This window comes from Rhincodon typus, chromosome 28 (genome assembly GCF_021869965.1).
Source record: "Rhincodon typus isolate 14 chromosome 28, sRhiTyp1.1, whole genome shotgun sequence".
NCBI lineage: Eukaryota > Metazoa > Chordata > Chondrichthyes > Orectolobiformes > Rhincodontidae > Rhincodon > Rhincodon typus.
In genome coordinates this window covers 24,711,461-24,730,925 of record NC_063359.1, presented here as the reverse complement: position 1 = coordinate 24,730,925, position 19,465 = coordinate 24,711,461, and the positions used below count along the sequence as shown (strand labels likewise).

General features: G+C 38.6%; 1 protein-coding gene across 3 annotated transcripts in view; it reads left to right on the top strand.

Annotated features, from left to right (window-relative positions):
* The window catches only part of mapkap1 (MAPK associated protein 1), a 253,844-nt gene extending 238,441 nt beyond the window's left edge, over positions 1–15,403 (top strand). For 2 of the 3 annotated variants that reach the window (XM_048613545.1, XM_048613547.1), the window contains one exon: positions 14,272–15,403. In XM_048613545.1, the coding sequence (XP_048469502.1) occupies positions 14,272–14,394 (123 nt within the window). In that variant the 3' untranslated portion in view covers positions 14,395–15,403. Of the gene's footprint in view, positions 1–4,216; positions 5,165–14,271 lie in introns of those variants that run through there. The other variant, XM_048613546.1, reaches the window with a different exon arrangement.
* Positions 15,404–19,465: the final 4,062 nt, after the last annotated feature.

Here is a 19,465-nt window from a genome sequence, read left to right as displayed (position 1 = left end):
ACTGGCAAACAACCTCAAAGTAAAGGATCCATCATTAAGGATTGAGAAGAGGAGAAATGTATTAATTCAGAACCTTTTGAATCCTCTATTCAGAGTATTGCATACTCTCCATCATTAAGTATACTCAAGGTTGAGAAAGATTTTTTAATTAAAGATGATATTGAAGGGGAAAAAAAAACAAGGATGCCATTGCATGGCCGATCAGGCTTATGAAGCTATATGGTCTACTCTTGTTCTTGTTTCTTATGTTCATGTTGTTGATAACTTACTTCAAGATCAAGAGCCACTAGTTAGTGTATGTCTGGTGGGTTTAGCTGTTGAGTAGATTCAAGTGGACCATATCAAATACACTTGGGGCCCCACTGTCTGACTGCAACTAGAAGAGTATAAGGGCAGTAGGGGTATACTCGAGGGAAATCAGGAGGGCAAAAAGGGGGTATGAGGTAGCTTTGGCAGATAGGATTAAGGAGAATCCAAAGGGATTCTACAAATATGTTAAGGGGAAAAGAGTAACTAGGGAGCCTTAAAGATCAGCAAGGCTGCCTTAGAACCGCAGTTCATGGGTGAGATACTAAACACTTTGCATCAGTTTTTACTGCAGAGAAGGATATGGAAGTGACAGAACTTGGGCAAATAAATAGTGATATCTTGAAAAGTGTCTATTTTATAGAGGAGGTGGTGCTGGACATCTTAAAATGCATAAAAGTGGTTAAATCCTTGGGACCTGATCAGGTGTACTTTGTGGGAAGCTACAGAAGTGAATGCTGGGCTGATTACTGAAATATTTGTATCCTCGATAGCCACACGTGAGGTGCCGGAAGACCTGGAGGTTGGCTGCCATTATTTAAGAAAGGTGGTAAAGAAAAGCCAGAGAACTATTAGACCAGTGTGCCTGACATCAGTGTGTAAGTTGTTGGAAGGGGTTCTGAGGGACAGGATTTACATATATTTGGAAAGGCAAGGACTGACTGAGGACAGTCAACATCACTTTGAGTGTCGGAAATCATGTCTCACCAACTTGATAGAGTTTTTTGAAGAAGTAACAGAGGATTGAAGAAGGTAGAGCGGTTGATGTGATCTGTATGGGCTTCAGTAAGGCATTCAACAAGGTTCTGCATGGTGGATTATTTAGCAAGGTTAGATCACATGGAAAACAGGGTAACTAGCTATTTGGATACAGAACTAGCTCAAAGGTAGAAGACAGAGGGTAACAGTGGAGGGTTGCTTTTTGGACTGGAGGCCTGTGATCACTGGTGTGCTGCAAGGATCGGTGCTGAGTCCACCGCTTTTTGTTGTTTATATAAATGATTTAGATGTGAATATAGGAGATATGGTTAGTAAGTCTGCAGATGGCACCAAAATTGGTGGTGTAGTGGACAGCAAAGAAAGTTTTATGTCAGAGTATAACAGGACCTTGATCAGATGGAGAAATGGGCCAAGGAGTGGCAGTTGAAGTTTAATTCAGATAAATGTGAGGTGCTGCATTTTAATAGGGCAAATCAGGGCTGGACTTAGACACTTAATGGTAAGGTCCTAAGCAGTGTTGCCGAACAAAGAGACCTTGAGGTGCAGTTCATAGTTCCTTGAAAGTGGAGTCGCAGGTAAACAGGGTAGTGAAGGAGATGTTTGGTACGCTTGCCTTTATTGGTCAATGCACTGAGTATAAGAGTTGGAAGGTCACGCTGTGGACCTCCCCATACAGGACATTCAATAGGCCACATTTGGAATACTGCATTCAATTCTGGTCTCCTGGCTATAGGAAAGATGTTGCGAAACTTGAAAGGGTTCAGAAGTGATTTACAAGGATGTTGCCAGGGTTGGTGAGTTTGAGCTATAGGGAGAAGCTGAGTAGGCTTGGGTTAATATCCCTGGAGCTTTGGAGGATGAGGGGTGACCTTATAGAAGTTTATAAAATCATGAGGGGCATGAATAGGGTGAATAGTCAAAGTCTTTACCCCAGGGTAGGGGAGTCCAAAACTAGAGGGCATTGGTTTTAAGTTGAGAGGGGAAGGATTTAAAAGGGACCTAACGGGCAACTTTTTCATGCGGAGGTGGTGCATGTGTGGAATGAGCTGCCACAGGAAGTGGTGGAAAATTGGTACAGTTATAACATTTAAAGGGATCTGGATGGGTATATGAATAGGAAGGGTTTAGAGGGATATCAGCCAAATGCTGGCAAATGAGACTAGATTAATGTAGAATATCCAATCAGCAAGGACAAGTTTGACCAAAGGGTCTGTTTCCTTGCTGTACATCTCCATAACGCTAGAATCAATTGTGGGATAAAAGTAGTGTTCTTTTTGTTCATCACCAGCATCTGTTCAAACCCCTTTCCTCTGATCTAACATCCTCTGCCACAGTAGTAATTATGGATATATATATTTCTGAGACAGAGACCACCTGTTAGCTTCCTTTGCTGCTTCCCCTTACCCATGACCTGTCCTGAAACTTTTAATGTTTCAGGTTTCTTGCCTATTTTTCTTCTTGTCCTCACCTAGCTCATCCAATCCATGAGACCCACCTTTCCTGTTTCCTCGACTTACATTGCCAGTAAACTGCTGCCTATCTACCAGCCTGTAGTCTAACTGACATTATAACGGTTACCATTCCCCACACACTGCACTCCTCCTCCACATCCCACCCTTTCTATTTTCCTTTCAAAAAGCACAAGCTTTAACCTTCTGTCCCTGCTAACAGTTTGCCTATCCAAACTGCCTTGGGTTTGTGATGTAGAGCGGCAATCAAACGCAAAAATTATGATGCCAAAGACAGGCAGCTTTACTGTTTATGCACTTCAGGGGGAAAAAAAATCAGGGCCAGGAGTATTGCATTGAACCTGATCAAGAAACAATGGAAATTTAGATGAAGGATAACTATAATTGGTCAGAGATTGTTTTTTGTTAATTATAACAGATTTGTTGTGCAAGTGAAGCTGCCTATTAACTCATACTACCAAACTATGAAAATTAGATAAGTTTGTTCCAAAAAAAATCGTGTAGCTGAATTTTGCTTAATTGAGAATTTAAAATGTGTCTTATTGTGTGAATATACGTACAAAACCTCTTCCACATCTGCCTTTCAGCCTCTAGTTGACACTTCATTTAGAATATTGGACCAAGAGATGCATTACACAGGATACTGTTTGTTAGATTTTCACACCGCCGTTTTAAGGAGACACCTTCTACCAGCAGCATCTCCAGGCAGCCTGCTAAGATGCAGTAATTTGCTGTGAGATGAATTTCAATTACTTGTTTTTCACCTGTCACGCCATGTTCCTGTACACAGTAAAGAATTATATCAGACCAACTTAATTTTGCCTTATTTCAAATTCATAACATTTTCTTTAATAATGATATGGTTTCAAAGCTCTTTTGTTTGAAAACTAGGTTTGTGGTCAGTCCACTAGTCTGTTTTATGTTAATGCCAAAAAATGGCATTCTAGACATTAAGGTTGTTTGGAACCTTGTATGAATCTTCAAATTCTTATCCAAATATAACACAGTGAATCTTACACTCTAGTTAACCAAAACTATGAATTGCCTTATTAGTTTTGTGGGGAAAGAGAGTCACTTACTCTGTATATTCCAAGTTGTATGATACAAGTACTGCACAGATTCAAGCCAGCATAATTCCAGTTTTTTTTTTGTAAAGTCATCTGATTCGATTATGGATTTAAAAAGAGCAAATAGAATAGTGATGCATTTGGGAGTTCTTTGTGCATAAATCCAACAACTTGCATTTTGAATGCACATGTCTCTCTGAACATTGGTATAATACTTACATGGAGGAAATATTTTCTTTCTGAAAACTGGCAAAATCCAAGCCACTCTCTGCATGAATATATAAAGAAAAACAGAATCCAAGTGATAAGGAAGTGTGTGAGATCAAATATTTCTGAAAGTCTGAAACACTTGATGAACATCCAGAAAGCTTCAACTCCATCAATATAATTGGACTGGCATTGAGAGGGAGGAGAAAAGGAAAATGACTACTTTTAGAAGAGTTTTAAGTGGAAACATAAGTTTGGAAAAGCACCTACACGTCAAGATCAATCTTGTTGCAGGTAAAATCAATTCTAATTGTGCTTTTCTATATTTTTAAAAGTTGTTTCAGTCATCTTTGGAATAATAGAATCATTAAGAACCAAATGTATTTTTGTAGCAGTGTATCTAACCGTGAATTCATGTTTTTAAAATGTCGTTTATTCTGTTCACAGGTCTCCAAGCACTATGCACAAAGGGGTGAAATCACATAAAGAACTGTTCTCAAGATGGTGTGTAGCAGGGGTCACCTCAGGCATCGGTTAACTATGTTCAAAAATATTTTCAGAATTATGGAAAGCTCTGAATGGCAGCATAACAATGGAGATTGTCAGACAGTTGCTGGTTTTCTATCAGTGTGATGAACAGTTGACCAAGGAGACATCTGCTGTACTATTTCAGCTGTATCACAAAATTGTACAATAATGGCAGTATTAAGTTGTATAGTTGTAGACTAAATACTACAGTAGACATTTTTCATTGTTTCTTGCCTACTGAAAAAAGATTCATCTTATTAAGCAATGTTAAGTGATCCAACCTCTGTATCATAAGTCTGTTATGTCATTCTCCCACCACCCAAAATTACAGAAACTGCAGGATTTGTAACAGATCCTTAAAAAAGAAATCTATTGTTGATGAGATGAAGAGTCTTCCTATTCCAAAGACAAGTTTAGACATCTACGTATGACCTGATTAACATTCATTTCTCTTCAAGGCTCCTGCATTATGCCACTGCTCTTCTCAAGGGCTAGATTCAGCAAAGGGAAAAGATAACCTTGGTAAAGATGTACATGATTCCTTTAGACTTCACGTGTTTCAGAATTGCTGAAGTATTGGTTGAGATGTCAGTGGTTAATTACCAAATGGTTTTGCAAAGTGACAGCAGATTTCAGAAGACTTAAACAATGCTGTACGCTCTGCAATCATTCTTTTAAAATTAATCATCAAACATTCCTGCCCTCCACATCTTCAGTAAATTTGAAATATTTAGTGAATTTTGAAAGTACATAAAGGATTCCCTCATGACATCTATGCTACGATGTGGACCAATTTATTTCATTTTTGTTTTTACCCTTTTTTCAGTAGATTGATATACCTAAAGAAACACAGCAGTATATAAAATGTGATTTGCTTTGCGGTCTTTATTTGCAAAAGTGCATCGCTCTGATTGGAGAATCAGCATTTTTACTCTGATATCTTTTCGGCTTACGTTCAGCAGAATTAACAGTTATGAAAAATGTGGATGTCACTGCGATTTGCAGCAGTACAATCAATCACATGGAAATTTATATTTATTGGGACAGATGAAGCATCATATTTCAACCTTCCAATAATAACAATAATGTATGTGATAATAAATTAAAACCTTAACCGAAATGGTCCTTTGGCTGGTGGGAATAATATGGACAAGGCATAGGCCATTCGCCCCCTCAGGCATACTCCGTTATTAGCTCATGGCTGATCTTGAACCCCTTGCTTTCCATTAATCTATTTACCTCTGCCTTGAAAATATTCAATCTTTCCTGAAAAGACTCATGACCATCTGTGAGAAAATATTTTCCATTCACCTATGATCTTACATGGGCAACATCCTCTCCGCATTTAGTCTCTCAAGACCCTTCAGCATCTTGTATGTGTCAATCAAGTCTTCTCTTAGTCTCTGAAAATCCAGCAGGTAAAAGCCTAGCCTGTCCAACCTTTCCTCATAAGACAACTATCTATTCTAGATATTAGTCTGGTAAACATTCTCTGAACTGCTTAAAATGTATTTGCATCCTTCCTTAAATATGGAGACTAATACCATGTGATTTCTTTTAATTACTTAGTGATTCGTGACTAGGACTCCCAGATATCTCTGCATTTCAGAATTCTGCAGTCTCTCACCATTTAGATAATATGCATCTTTTTGTTCTTTCTGCCAAAATGGACAATTTCATGTTCTCCCACATTAAAATCCACTTGCACAATCTTTGTCCGCTTACTCAACCAATCCAAATCTGTTCGTAGCCTCCTCATGTTCTCATCACAACTTACTTTCATACCCTTCTTTGTTTAATCAGCAAATTTAGCAACAATACTTTGTCCCTTCAAGTCATTTATATAAATTGTAAATAGTTGAGGTCGAAGCACGAACATGTGGTTACATCACTTGTTACTTCTTTCCAATTTGCATTAAACTTATTTATGGCTACTCTCTGCTTTCTGTTAGTCAGCTAATTTTCTAACCATGCCAGTGTTACCTCCTACACCGTTTATTTTCTGCAACAACCTTTGATGTGGCACTTTTGACAAATGCTATCTGGAAATCCAAGTACAGTACATCCGCTGGTTCCCTTTTATACACTGTGTTAATTCCTCAAAGAAATCCAGTAGATTGGTTAGACATATCCTCCTTGAAAAACTATGTTGATTCTGCCTGATTACTTCAAATTTATTCAAGTACCCTATTATAATTTATTCAATAATATCATATTTTTTCTGATTTTAAGCTAATTGATCTGTAGTTTGCTGTTTTTTGTGTCTCTCCCTTTTGCAATAAATTATTTCTATTTGAGATATACAAATCCAAAGGATCTTCCATAAATCTAGGGAGTTTTGCAAAATCAAAATCAATGCATCAGACACCTCGCTAGCCAATTCTTGAAGAACCTAGGATGAAGTCTGTCGACATCCTGGCATTGTTAGCCTACAGATCCATCAGTTTACTTAATATCATTTCTCTGGTGATTGTAGATTTCCTGAGTTCCTGCATCACCACTTTTTCATGATTTATAGCTGCTTCTGGAATGTTATTTATATCCTCTACAGTGAAGACTGATGTAAAATATTGATTTAATACATCTGTCATCACCTAATATTCCATTATTGATTCTCCAGACATATTTTCTATAGGACAAATGCTCACTTTAACTTCTTTAAAATACTCGTACAAACTCTTTCTATCTGTTCTTATACTTCTGGGTAGTTTTCTCTTGTCTTCTTTTTTCCCCCTCTTTATATTTTTAGTCAGTCTTTGCTGTTTGTTTTTAATATTTTGTGCAATCTTCTGACCTGCCACCTGTATTTGCATAATTAAGTTCTGTAAATTTGATGCTACCTTTAACTTTTTCTACTTGACCATGATGGGGGTGGGGTCTGTCCCCTGAAAATTTTCTTACTCTTTACAAAGTATATATTCTGTATATTCTGAAAAATCCCCTTAAATGTGTGCAACTGCAAATGAATTGACCTATGTTGTAACCTAGTTTGCCAAATAAGTTTATGCAGTCCCTGCTTTCATGTCCTTATTTACATTTTGAAAAATAGTTCCGGAACCCACACTTTACTCCCTCAAACAGAATGTAAAATTCAATCTTCATATTGTTTCTGGTATCTCGGGGCACCTTCACTCTGAGATCAGGAATAAATCTTATCTTGTTGCACAGTACCAGGTGTAGTACAGCCTTATGTCTGATTGGATCCTGAACATGCTCTTCTAAGAAGGTATCCTGAAAAGATCTATGAAGTCATCATACCTTTGCTTGTCTGAATTTATGAGTCCATATATTGATTAAAGACTCCAAGATTATCACCATGCCTTCTGAGAAGCTCACATTATTTATTCCTTTAAATCACACAGCAGGGTGGAGCATATCATTAGATAGTTGGTGTACACCACTCCCACAAGTGACTTCTTGCCTTTATCATTTCTCATTTCTACCCAAGTTGTTTCCTGGTTCCCTGAACTTGGGTCTTCCCTCTCTATTGTCTTTATAACCATATCAGCAGCCTCCTCACATTTACCTAGCTTGTCTTCCATAAATGTCCTGTACCTTTCGATATTCAGGTGCCAACCTGTGTCATCCTATAGCCAAGTGTTTGTAGTGGCTATCAGTTCATATTTATTTTGCACTCTCAGTTCATGTTTGTTTAGAATGCTACAGGGACTTTAGTGCTGTCCTTTTTTATTGTAACTTCCACTCTTATCCATTGGTTTAATCTTAAGATTTGTGCTGTCTACCCTTTCCTGTCTTGATCTGTTTATGATTTCCTATATAAATACCTTTCTCTTTTGCCTTCTCTCCACTCTTTGATTTACCACATTCACAAATTTTGTCCCGTGTGGTAAGGGATCACTGTGGTTCAGGTAAAGATTGTCCGATCATTACAAATCTGTTTTCCCCCGTACTGGCGCCAGTGCCGCAGGAATCAGAATCTATTTGGGCCACATCAGTCTTTGAGCCCAACATTCAATTTGCCATGTTTCAGTTTGCAAGTGACTCTGGTAATAACCCAGAGACTACAACTTCTGCATAATTTGGCACCCAGATCTTTGTACTGACTATGCAGAAACTCCTCCTTTCTTGCCTTTTATTTTGCTCATATCAATGTGGACCATGATGACTGGGTTTTCTCCCTGCTACTGCAAGTTCCTCTCTGGCACTGACTAAATGTCCCAAACCCTTGCCCCAGGTAAGCAACACAGACTTTATTGTCCCTTACTACTGCAGTTACTTATTGTTTCCCTTGCTACTGCATTCACTTATTGTTCTGAAATGGCTTTCCTGTATCATGGTCAATTGGCCTGTAGCCCCAACTCTCTAACCAAGCCAAGAGAATCTCAAACCTATTGATCAGTTACAAAGATTGAAGCTCTGCCTCTTGGGCCTTTTACCTATCTCACTAACAGTCAGATATTCCTGTGACTGAACAATGACCAAATCAGGAGTCCCTGTCCTAAATGTAGCGTCCACATTCTGGTACAAACAATCCAGGTAACTTTCTTCCTCCCTGGTGCATCACAATATCTGTAGTTCAGCCATCAACAGCTCGAACTTGAAACACTTACTGCAGATGTTTTCCCTCGACCAAACAAACATCCAGGAGCACCCACATGTTACAGTTATATCACATCATTAGTTCTGCCATCCTTAATGAGTTCTAATTAACAAAACAACATCATTATGTTATTAAATCATATATTTAATATCTTATTAACCTTGCCACCAATCACTGTACTATTTTGAACCTTAGGGATAGAATTAAACTTAGTAATGTACCAGATATTCACTGGATATTCCTGTAGTACTTTAAGAAATAGGTCCAGTAGGCTGAAAATGTTTGAAAAGCAAAGCACCATCTCTTTCTCTTCCCTTAATCACTCCACTTCAGTACTCAATATCATAACATGACAAGAGCAGGTTGATTAAAAATAGAGTCAGTAGATGTGAAGCTGGAAAAGCACAACAAGTCCGACAGCATCCGAGGAGCAGGAAAGTCCATGTTTCAGGCCAAAACCCTTTGTCAGGACTGGGAAGGGGGAGGGGAGAGAGGAGGAAATAATGGGGTTGGGGAGGGGCTGGTGTGGGATGGCCTGCCTCCCTCTATTCACTTCTGGGTTCTCCCCTCCACCACCACCACCCCCCAACCCTGCCCCACACCCCTCCCCAGTCCCGACAAAGGGTTTTGGCCTGAAACGCTGACTTTCCTGCTCCCTGGATGCTGTCTGACCTGCTGTGCTTTTCCAGCTTCACATCTATTGACTCTGGCTTCCAGCATCTGCAATCCTTACTGTCTCCAAATCACTGATTAAAAATAAATTTTTGTGTAAAGGGGCTAGTTGGCACAATAACCTGGCTGAAAGCTGTATTTATTGATTGTATTTCGGTACATGCGACAATAAAATCAATGAAAGGCTTTGCATATGAGCGATATAGGCAGATCACAGCAAGCAAAGGATGTACAGATCAAAAAGACTTAGAGACGTACAGGTTACATTGCAGGTTATGTTATTTGAGGCTAGAGCCCATTCAACAGTCTGATAACGGCCAGAAAGAAGCTGTTCTTGAATATGCTTGTGCGTGTGTTCAGGCTTCTGTATCTTGTTGTAGGAGGTCATCACTAGGGTGCGATGGGTCTTTGATGATGGCCACCATTCCGCTGCAGCGAGCTGTGTAAATAGAGTCCATAGATGGAAGGTTGGCTCCCATGATGGTCTGGGTTGTGCACACAACCTTCTGTAGTTTCTTAATGGTCCTGGGCAGAGCAGTTGCCGTACCAGGCTGTTATGCACCCGGTCAGTATGCTTTCAGTGGTGCATCTGTACAAATTGATGAGTGATCTTATGGATATGCCAAATTTCCTGAGCTGCCTGAGGAAGAAAAGGTGTTGTTGTGTCACCTTGACTGTCGTATGTACACTGGAAGTCCAGAACAGGTCTTCTGTTATTGTCACTGCGAGGAACTTGATGCTGTTCACTCTCTCAACCTCAGTTCCGTTGATGTAGATGGGGGCATGTTCTCCTCTTTTCTTTCGATGATTGGTTCTTTAGTTTTGCTGACGTTGAGAGACAGACCATTTTCATTGCACTGTGTCACCATGCCCTCTATCTCCCTTCTGTATTTTGACTTGTCATTAGATATCTCCCATTATGGTGGTGTTGTCAGTGAACGTGTAGATGGCGTTCGTTTGGAATCTGGGAGTACTGTCGTTGGAGTACAGTAGGGGGCTGAGATCACATCCTTGGGGGTCTCTAGTGTTAAGTGGTATTGTGGAGGAGCTGCAGTTACCTATCCTCACTCATTGCGAACTATGGGTCAGAAAGCGGAGGATCCAGTTGCAGAGGGCTGAGGTTCAGATTCCAGTCTCTCTGGAGGCATGGGTTTGTATACCACTGATGCCAGAGCTTTAAACAGTCCAGCTTTAAGGCACTGCAGCAGCTGCTTTTGAGTGAAGTAAATGCTAGTTCAAATTAAATGTGAGGGAGTATGTGATTTTCTCAGTTGTGCCTTTTGGGGTCAACTAAACTGCCTGCCCATCTTCCACAGTTATGTTCTCACTTGGGTGTTCACAGAGAAGGAACATGCAGTGTCCACTGATGTGCTTGAGATCTTTCATGACTGATGGGCACTATAGGGGCTGGCATGCCGAAGTGACATTTTAACTGAATTTGTTGGGTTTACTTTCAAAGTTGTTTCTTGTTACAGCACCCCTTTAAGAGGTGGATTTTGTTATTTATTTTTAAAAAACTACAAGCTGAAGCTCTGTGGGTAACACTCTTGGCTTTGTCTCACAAGGTTGTGGGATCAAGTCTCAGTCCAGGAGTTGAACAGAAAAATTACAAAAAGGGATTGCTGAGATACTGGTGGGTGGGGGGTGAAATCTGTAGTGCTGCATTCTGTCACTGCACCTACATTCAAGAAAATAATCGGTCTGGTTTTATACTTCAACTAGCTTGAATCTTATTTAACAACTTATACAGACACAAAAAAAGAACTTTTTACTGGCTGCTGGCACATTCATGTCACACTATGTAAGATTCTTCTTGCTCCCAGATTTGCTGCTGTTTGAAAAATCCTATAGAAGGTCATCACCCCTCACCTCCATTCCCCATTACATACCTTCAAGCATTTAGTTTTCCCTGTAATGTAGCTGAAGGAAGTTCAGAAATGTTTTGAGGAACAGAATTTACATCACTTTCAGGAAGAAAAGCAATCTGAGGTTTTATGATTTAGTTGCTGACAAGGTATTACAAAGTAAGAAGAAAGAGCACCAGAGTATCATAATGAGCTTGCAGCAGATTCCTGCTAGGCATTGAATCCTTATTTAGTTTTTCTGTCATTGCTTTGAAATCTCTCTTGACTGTCGTGGGCTCTGATTCTGAAAAAGTAAAAATTGAGAAAATGCTTTTCTCTCCCTTGAAACACAAATCAATGGGCAGTTCACATTGGGGTAACAACTAATGCATGGTAAAAATTTATGATGAGAGTTTTTAAGGGGGCATGTATACGTTATGACTCTATGAAGATTTCCAGATTGAAGCTGGAATTCCCCTGTGGAGATTAATTGTAAGAAATTCAATTCAAACTCTTGAAAAGAAGTTTGCTCCAAGTGCAGTACAGTGTCATCATGGGAAGCATAATTGACTCCTGTTAACTTAGACTCAGTCAGATCATCAGTTTTGTGTTAGTGCTGACCATGCATGCGCTGATAGCATTGTCAGTGTCCTTGCTACTGCTTGCTGTTGTACTTTTTTAGGGTTGATGTGCTCGAGTACAAACAGAGCCGCCCTCTGCTGTCTGAGGGATGAGGGTTGTTTCTTTGGAGAACTTGGGACTTGATCTCTTGTAATGGAACTCATAGACCTCCTCAAATATTGCTTGCTTACCAGTCAAATTCTGCTTTTGCTCTAATGATTTTCCCTTTATCTAATGTTAAGCTGCTACAGGCCTTTGAATTAGCAGCAGGTTTTTGACCCCTACATTCACACAATATGTTGCCATTCAAAGGTTGCCCTAAATTGAGGAGCTTGCCTCAATTAAAATTAGGCTGATCCCAAAAATCACAGTGAACTAGTAGAAAAGGCAGTCTGCAGAAAATCTGGATTGCCTCCAGGTATATGCAGTGTTTTGGGTGGCTGGTAGTGCATGTAATTATGTGAAATGTCTTAATGCTTGGCTGTCTGAGTACAGCAGCTTTTTTTTTTCCTTGTTTTACCCAGCCTCTTTTTTGCTTTCATATTTATTGATTTGCCTATAATCTGGCAATTTTTGTAAGTGATACATCAGGGATGTGACCAATTTACTCAGACATTAGCAAGCTAACCATCTCAATCACTCTAGCTAGTCCAGACTAAGGTTTTATTAGCCATGAAATAAATACTCAAAATCAGCTGAAGGTATCAGCTTTAAAATTTAATGACTATGAAGACCCAGCAGTACATAAAACTGTTCGGGTTTTAAGCTGCCGAATCTTTTCAGTGAACCAACTGATGCTAAGCCAAAGGGCTTTTTGCATTTTGATTTTTACATTAACCTTCCATTAAAAATTATCACAGCTATCGTCACAAAGTATCGTAGCCAATAAATTAGCATTTTATGAGACGTGTAAAACAAGTATTTACGATTTGCTAATGTGACTGTCTTTCAAGCTGAACTGTGTCAACTCTATTCAGTGTTTCACATTTTTAGGTTTGTTCTGTGATTAAACTGGAGGCTTTTCTATATTTACCATCAAACCAAAAATGTTGGCATTTTGTTATATAAAAGAAGCTCAAACAAAGTGAGTTACTTTTTCAATTGAAAATTGAAATTGAAAAGAATATTTTCACAAATGTTTTTAGTTTTAATTGAGTTACATATGATTTCTGAAGCTTTAGCAGTATCTAAATGTTGACGTGATTTTCTGAAGTGTAAATTATTCTTTATTATACAAGAAAATGGAAATTATACCTTTTCTGTACCTGGCTGTTTTCACACCAGGCTTTGATTTGTATTGTCAACGAAATGTAAGCATGTATTCAGTACAGTTCTCTAGCTCTGCTGAAATACAAACAAAGTAAAAGTACAAGTTCTGCCAGGTATCCTGGAGTTTAATTGATAGAGGTTTTTTCAAAAAAAATTGAGCGTAGCATGCTTTCATTGATAAATGTTGTGTTCCAAATATTTTTCTTTGCTTCCAAAAATGTTCTAATTTCATGCTTCTTTATTACAAAGTTTTTGGATCAAATAAATTGTAAAACTGCCACCCCCAGTAAAGTTTTGGTGATTAAATTTATTTCAAACTGTTGCAAATCAGTCAAAATGTTAACAAATTAAATCATCCATTAAAGCCTGAAACGGAAATAGCAAACTAATGTGGCTATTAATAGTGGTTTCCAGAAACAACGAAGTAGTAACTTGTGTGCACTATAGGACTATCACTGATACTAACTTATTGAGGTTTATTAGTTAACCCAATGTGTGAATGAATAGACTTTTTTATCTCACGAGTGCTCAGCCTCTGAGCAATTTTTTGATCTTACAAAAAAGATCAATCCTAATATTATTGAAATCAATTTTGTGCTGAAGAACTCCTATCAGATCTTGTATACTCCATAAATTGTTCTACAAATGCTTGAGAATTTGTTACATTTATCTTTGGGGTATTAGCTCAATTAGCTGGACTGCCAGTTTGTGATGTAGAATGATGCCAACATTTGGGTTCAATTCCTGCATTGGCTGAGGTTACAATGAAGGACTCTCCTTCTCAACCTCTTCCCTTGCCTCTGAGGTAAGGTAACCCTCAGGTTCAACCTCTCTCTCTGTCTTTCTCTCAACACAGCAGCCCAGTGGTCTGCTGGGACTACAAGGACTTTATCTTCACATTGTCGCTAATAAATTAATATTTCAAATCCTTAAATGTTTGTCAATTAAATTCTTTTGGTCTTTTATCCCTCAAATATGCTGAAATAATTCATTTCTTTTGTTTTTAGATTAACTATATTTTGGAATCTAGAGCAAGTTCAGCACGAGCAGACTATCAAGCTCAAAAACAAAGAAAACTCAGCAGAAGAACAAGCTTCAGCTTTCAGAAGGACAAAAAATCAGGACAGTAGCATCAGCCTCAATGTAAAAATTCCGCTGAGGAAGAATCCCACGATTTGAGATGGGAGATAGAACTATGAAGCTGTACTTCTTCAGGCTGCCTAGAACAGAACAAAGAAAAGTAATTAAATTTTGGAGACTTTTAGATCTCTTGCTGTAGATATGTTCAAAAGGGTCCTAAGCTCTCTGTTTGGGATGCAGGCTTACCTCCCAAGGTTTTTCCTCTTGAAAAGCAGCCATATCAGAGAGAGAGAGAGAGAGAGAGAGAAAAAGAGGCTAGGTTTGGTTCCCTGTGCTTTGATTCACGGGGTGTGTCCACACATATAATCACCTATGGAATATGGATTCAATGAATTGCACTGTCTGACGAATGACTTTACATGTGTCATAGCTTGTCACGTGATCAAGATGAAAGTTAATCATGTGGGACAAAAGCCCTAAAATTTCATTTGATTCTTTTGAAAACAATAACTGGACAAACAGTTTAACAGCTTTTTCTTAATGGCTGAATAATACATTTTTTATGGCCTGCGAAGGAAATAAACATTAGTTTTTACTGTGACCTGTAAATGTTCCTGCATTGTACCTGCTAATTGTAATATAATGACAAAGCACTGTGTAAGAAATAGCTGGTATTATTTCAGACTGTCATTTAAGGACAGAATGAGAATGTATAATATGTTTAAAACATTTTTTTCTGGCAAAATGTATAAAAAATCTGCAGTTTCCAAAAAAAACTATAATATTTTTAGTTTGAATATTCTTCATCAACCAGTTTTTAGATGACTGCACATTGTCAACATTCATATCAAAATGCCACAATTAAGCCATAAATTTAAAAGAATTTAGTATTTAAAGGATCTTCCAGAACTGCTGCTGATTCAGACAATTGAATTTTTTCACTTCTGGTGATCTGGATGGACATTAATTCTATAAAATGATGATGATTTCCACGGCAGCCATTTCACTAGCACAAATGTGGATCTCCACTGAGTTTAATAAATTCAGCCACTTTTCACATCTCTGTAGTATTTCATGACTCTAATTAACTTCATTTTATTTAAACTAGGGATCAAAAGTCAGGACATTGCTGAGACCTGTTTTGGAGTACGAAGAACAGTTCTGGTTACCCGGTTATAGGAAGGATATTATTAAACTGGAGAGGGTTCAGAAGAGATTTACCAGGATGTTGCCTGGAATGGAGGGTTTGAGATATAAAAATAGACTGGAACGGCTGGGACTTTTTTCCACTGGGAGTGTAGGAGGTTGAAGGGTGACCTTACTGAGGTTTATAAAATCATGAGGGGCATATGGTGAATGACAAGGGTCTTTTCCCTAGAGTGGGGGAGTTCAAAACTAGGGGACTTTTTTTAAAGGTGAAAGGATAAAGATTTAAAAAGGATATGAGGGGCAGCTTCTTTACACCAAGTGGTTAGTGTGTGGAATGAACTGCCAGAGGAAGTGGTGGATGCAGGTACAGTTACAATGTTTAAAAGACATTTGGATAAGTTCATGAATAGGAAAGGTTTGGAGGGATATGGGCCAAGCACTGGCAGGTGGAACTAGTTTAGTTTGGGAACATGATCAGCGTGGATTGTTTGGACTGACGGGCCTGTTTCCATGCTGTATGACTATGACTCAAAGTGAAAACTGGTTTTGTCTTGCCTCGTTCTCATTTGTTGAGGAAATATTTCCTTAAAGTTTGGGCAAGACTGAAAAGCCATCACACTTAGTCCCTGCTTAAATAGCCACATCTTTGCATCTAAATCCCTCCAGTCTCTTCTAATTTCCACAGACTTAAACTGGATAGTACCCAACCATGAAGCGTTGAGGTAAATTTTCACCACCTTGCCAAACAGCACAACAATGCAGACTTTGTCACCTTCAGAATCAATTGGTCAATTACTATCTTGCTGACTCTCAAGTTCTTCCCTTCACAAACTGCAACTCATCAAATACCCTGCATAACTTTGTTTACTCAGTCATGTCCATTTAAATCCTTCGTACACCATACTATTCACAATCTCCATGCACAAATTCAGCGACTTCAAACTCTGTCTTTATCTTCAGTTCTTTCTTTGACCTTGCCATCCCTCTATTTGCACACTTACTCAGCCCATTGTGTTCCTTGGTGCACTGTTTGTTTGGTCCAGACTGTTCCTTACTATGTTCCACACAATTTGGAAACAGAGTCTTCAATTCTTCCCATCCGCAATCCCCTCTTCTACGCTTCTTGAAAGTTCTCCCCAACTGATTTTGATTTAATTCACCGCTGTCAATCCTCTTCCTTTTGTGCGTGTTTTTTTTTGTTTAAAGCATTTCAAAATGTTTTCTTAGCTTGCTGTTTAAAACACACACGTAGTCAAATAAATATGGCACTGTTCAGCTCCATTTTGAAAGACTTGACTTTGTGAATGCATGCCACTCGATGCAGAAAGTGTGTTTCTCTAAAGGTAATGTCAAATGGTGAAGTGAGAGATACATTTAAAAGCCAACTACAGATGATATAACGACACTATTGTCTTCACCATTTCTAAATGAAATGATTCTGTAGCCTAATGAAATTAACATTATGGAACTCCACAAAATAAGCTTTGACCTACTGCTGATGGCATAGCTGTTGTCTTCATATAACAAACTTATTCATTCTCAGGTTGTAAGCATTACTGCAACTTTCAAGGTGGTAAGGAGGTCTTGCAACTCCTTTCTGAACTGTTTGTAGCAGGGCAGCCAAGTGGCTTGATTGTGGTGTGAGTCATGTCAGAAATACACCAGACCCTAAAACAGATCAGTCAACTGGTTTGGTTTTTTACAACAATCTGACAGCTTTATGGTCATGTGTATTTCCTCATTTTAAAACTCATTCAGATATTAGACCATCATTGTGGGGTTTGGATTCTCAATTCAAGCCTCCAAACTGCTTCTCCAGTTTGATGTTCTGGTTTTCCGTTTGCATTCTAGCTACCAGGTCTCCAGAATCAGATAAAAACCGAAAGAACTGCGGCTGCTGTGAATCAGGAACAAAAACAGAAGATGCTGGAAAACCTCAGCAGGTCTGGCAGCATCTGTGAAGAAAAAAATTAGAGTTAACGTTTCAGGTCCGGTAACCCTTCCTCAGAACTGAGGAAGCGTTCTGACAAAGGGTCACCGGACTCGAAACGTTAACTCTGATTTGCTCTTCACAGATGCTGCCTGACCTGCTGAGCTTTTCCAGCAACTTCTGTTTTTGCTCCAGAATCAGATGCCTGGATTACCAAGGGTCCCATCTGAATTTTGCTTTCCTTCCCTAATTGGTAATCCTCAGATTACGTAACTGCTGTACTATCATACCTCATAACAAACTATTTTTATTCGGCATAATTTGGGCCAAGCTCCAATATTTCTGTAGGTTTTCTGAATATTTGACATTATTATTCTGGCGTGGGATACGGATGATTATTTGTTATTTGGTTTTAATTGCTGATGATCTCGGTGTTGGTTAACCATTTCAGTGAACACTTAGGAGTCTGCCACATGTAGGACAGATCTAGCAAGAATGGCAGATTTCCTTCCCCAAGTGGCAGTAACGGCCCTAAACAATAATCAATAATTGTTGCGATGGTTACCATATTGAGATTAGCTTTACGGGTATTTAAATATGCAATTACAGCATAATCTACCATACTTGCCTCAGTCATTTACATACCAACATGCTTCAAGTTCAGTCTTAATGCTTCACAATATGTCAATATTATTTAAATAAAAAAAACACTCATTATCTGAAGAAAGATCTGGCAGCTAATTGCCTGCTTTCTTAAAAATTGCCATGCAAATTGTTTTTACAGAGCATTATTGTTTTAAAGGACTATAAAAGCTTTAATTTACTAACCTTCCAATTATGTGCTTTATCCTGTTTTCCTTCACGTTAATGTTTATTTAATGATAAATGTTGTTTCAACACTTAATTTGAAGTCGATTTAAAAGAAAAGCAATTGGACAGATGAGACATAGATTTGCATTCCATTCAGTTTCAACAGACAATAGCTGTTGTGCTGGTAAGGATATGTATCAACTAGAGAATGTTTATTTTCTCACTGGAAAGAGAACTCTTATAATCTACACTCATTTTTAAGGATATTGAAAGCCTGAATGCACATCCTCAAAATAGGCCAATTGAAAATTTGAAATCTGAATTCATCATCGGTTTTTGTTACGCTAGTGTATTAAGGCTTATGGAACCCAGAGGTGGAAAGTTAAATGTTCAGATCAACTATGATATAATTGCTGGAACAATCTAGATGGCAGATGGCCTATGTTTGCTTCCTATCAGCACGGGATGGAACTTTCAGTCCAGTTGCTTGCCTTCAGTCAGGGATAGTGTATTTCACACATTATTTTTCTATTTTCTACTTTTTTTCTGAAACGTTGTTTCTAAGCTGTCTCAAATATATGTATATTTTAGAAACTCTCAAGTATTACTGGTTGTTTGAATCGTCTGTGCATTTTGAAGTTTTGTATGAGTTGAATTTGTTTCTTCGTCCAGACTACATTTTCACTTATGGAGTCAAAGGGTTATACAGTACAGAAAGACTCTTTGGTCTAACTCATCCGTGCTGACCAGATATCCTAAACTGATCTAGTCCCATTTGCTAACGTTTATCCCTCTAATTCCTCCCTATTCATGTACCCATCCAGATGCCTTTTTAAATGCTGTATTTGTACCTGCCTCCACTACCGCTGGCAGCTTGTTCCATATATTCACCACCCTGTGCGTGAAAACGTTGCCCCTTGGGTTCCTTTTAAATTGCCCTCCCACCTTAAACTTCTATCAAGTAGTTTTGGACTACCCTACCTTGGGAAAAAGACCTTGCTGTTCACCCTATCCATGCCTCTCATGATTTTATAAACCTCCGTAACGTCACTCTTCAGCCTCCGATGCTCTCGGTAAAAAAGCTCAAGCCTCTTCAGCCTCTCCCTGTAGCTCAGCATCCTTTTCTGAACCCTTTCAAGTTTAACAACATCTTTATTATAGCAGAGAGACCAGAATTGAACACAGTGTTCTAAAAGTGGCTTACTAATATTCTGTACAGTCACATCATGGCA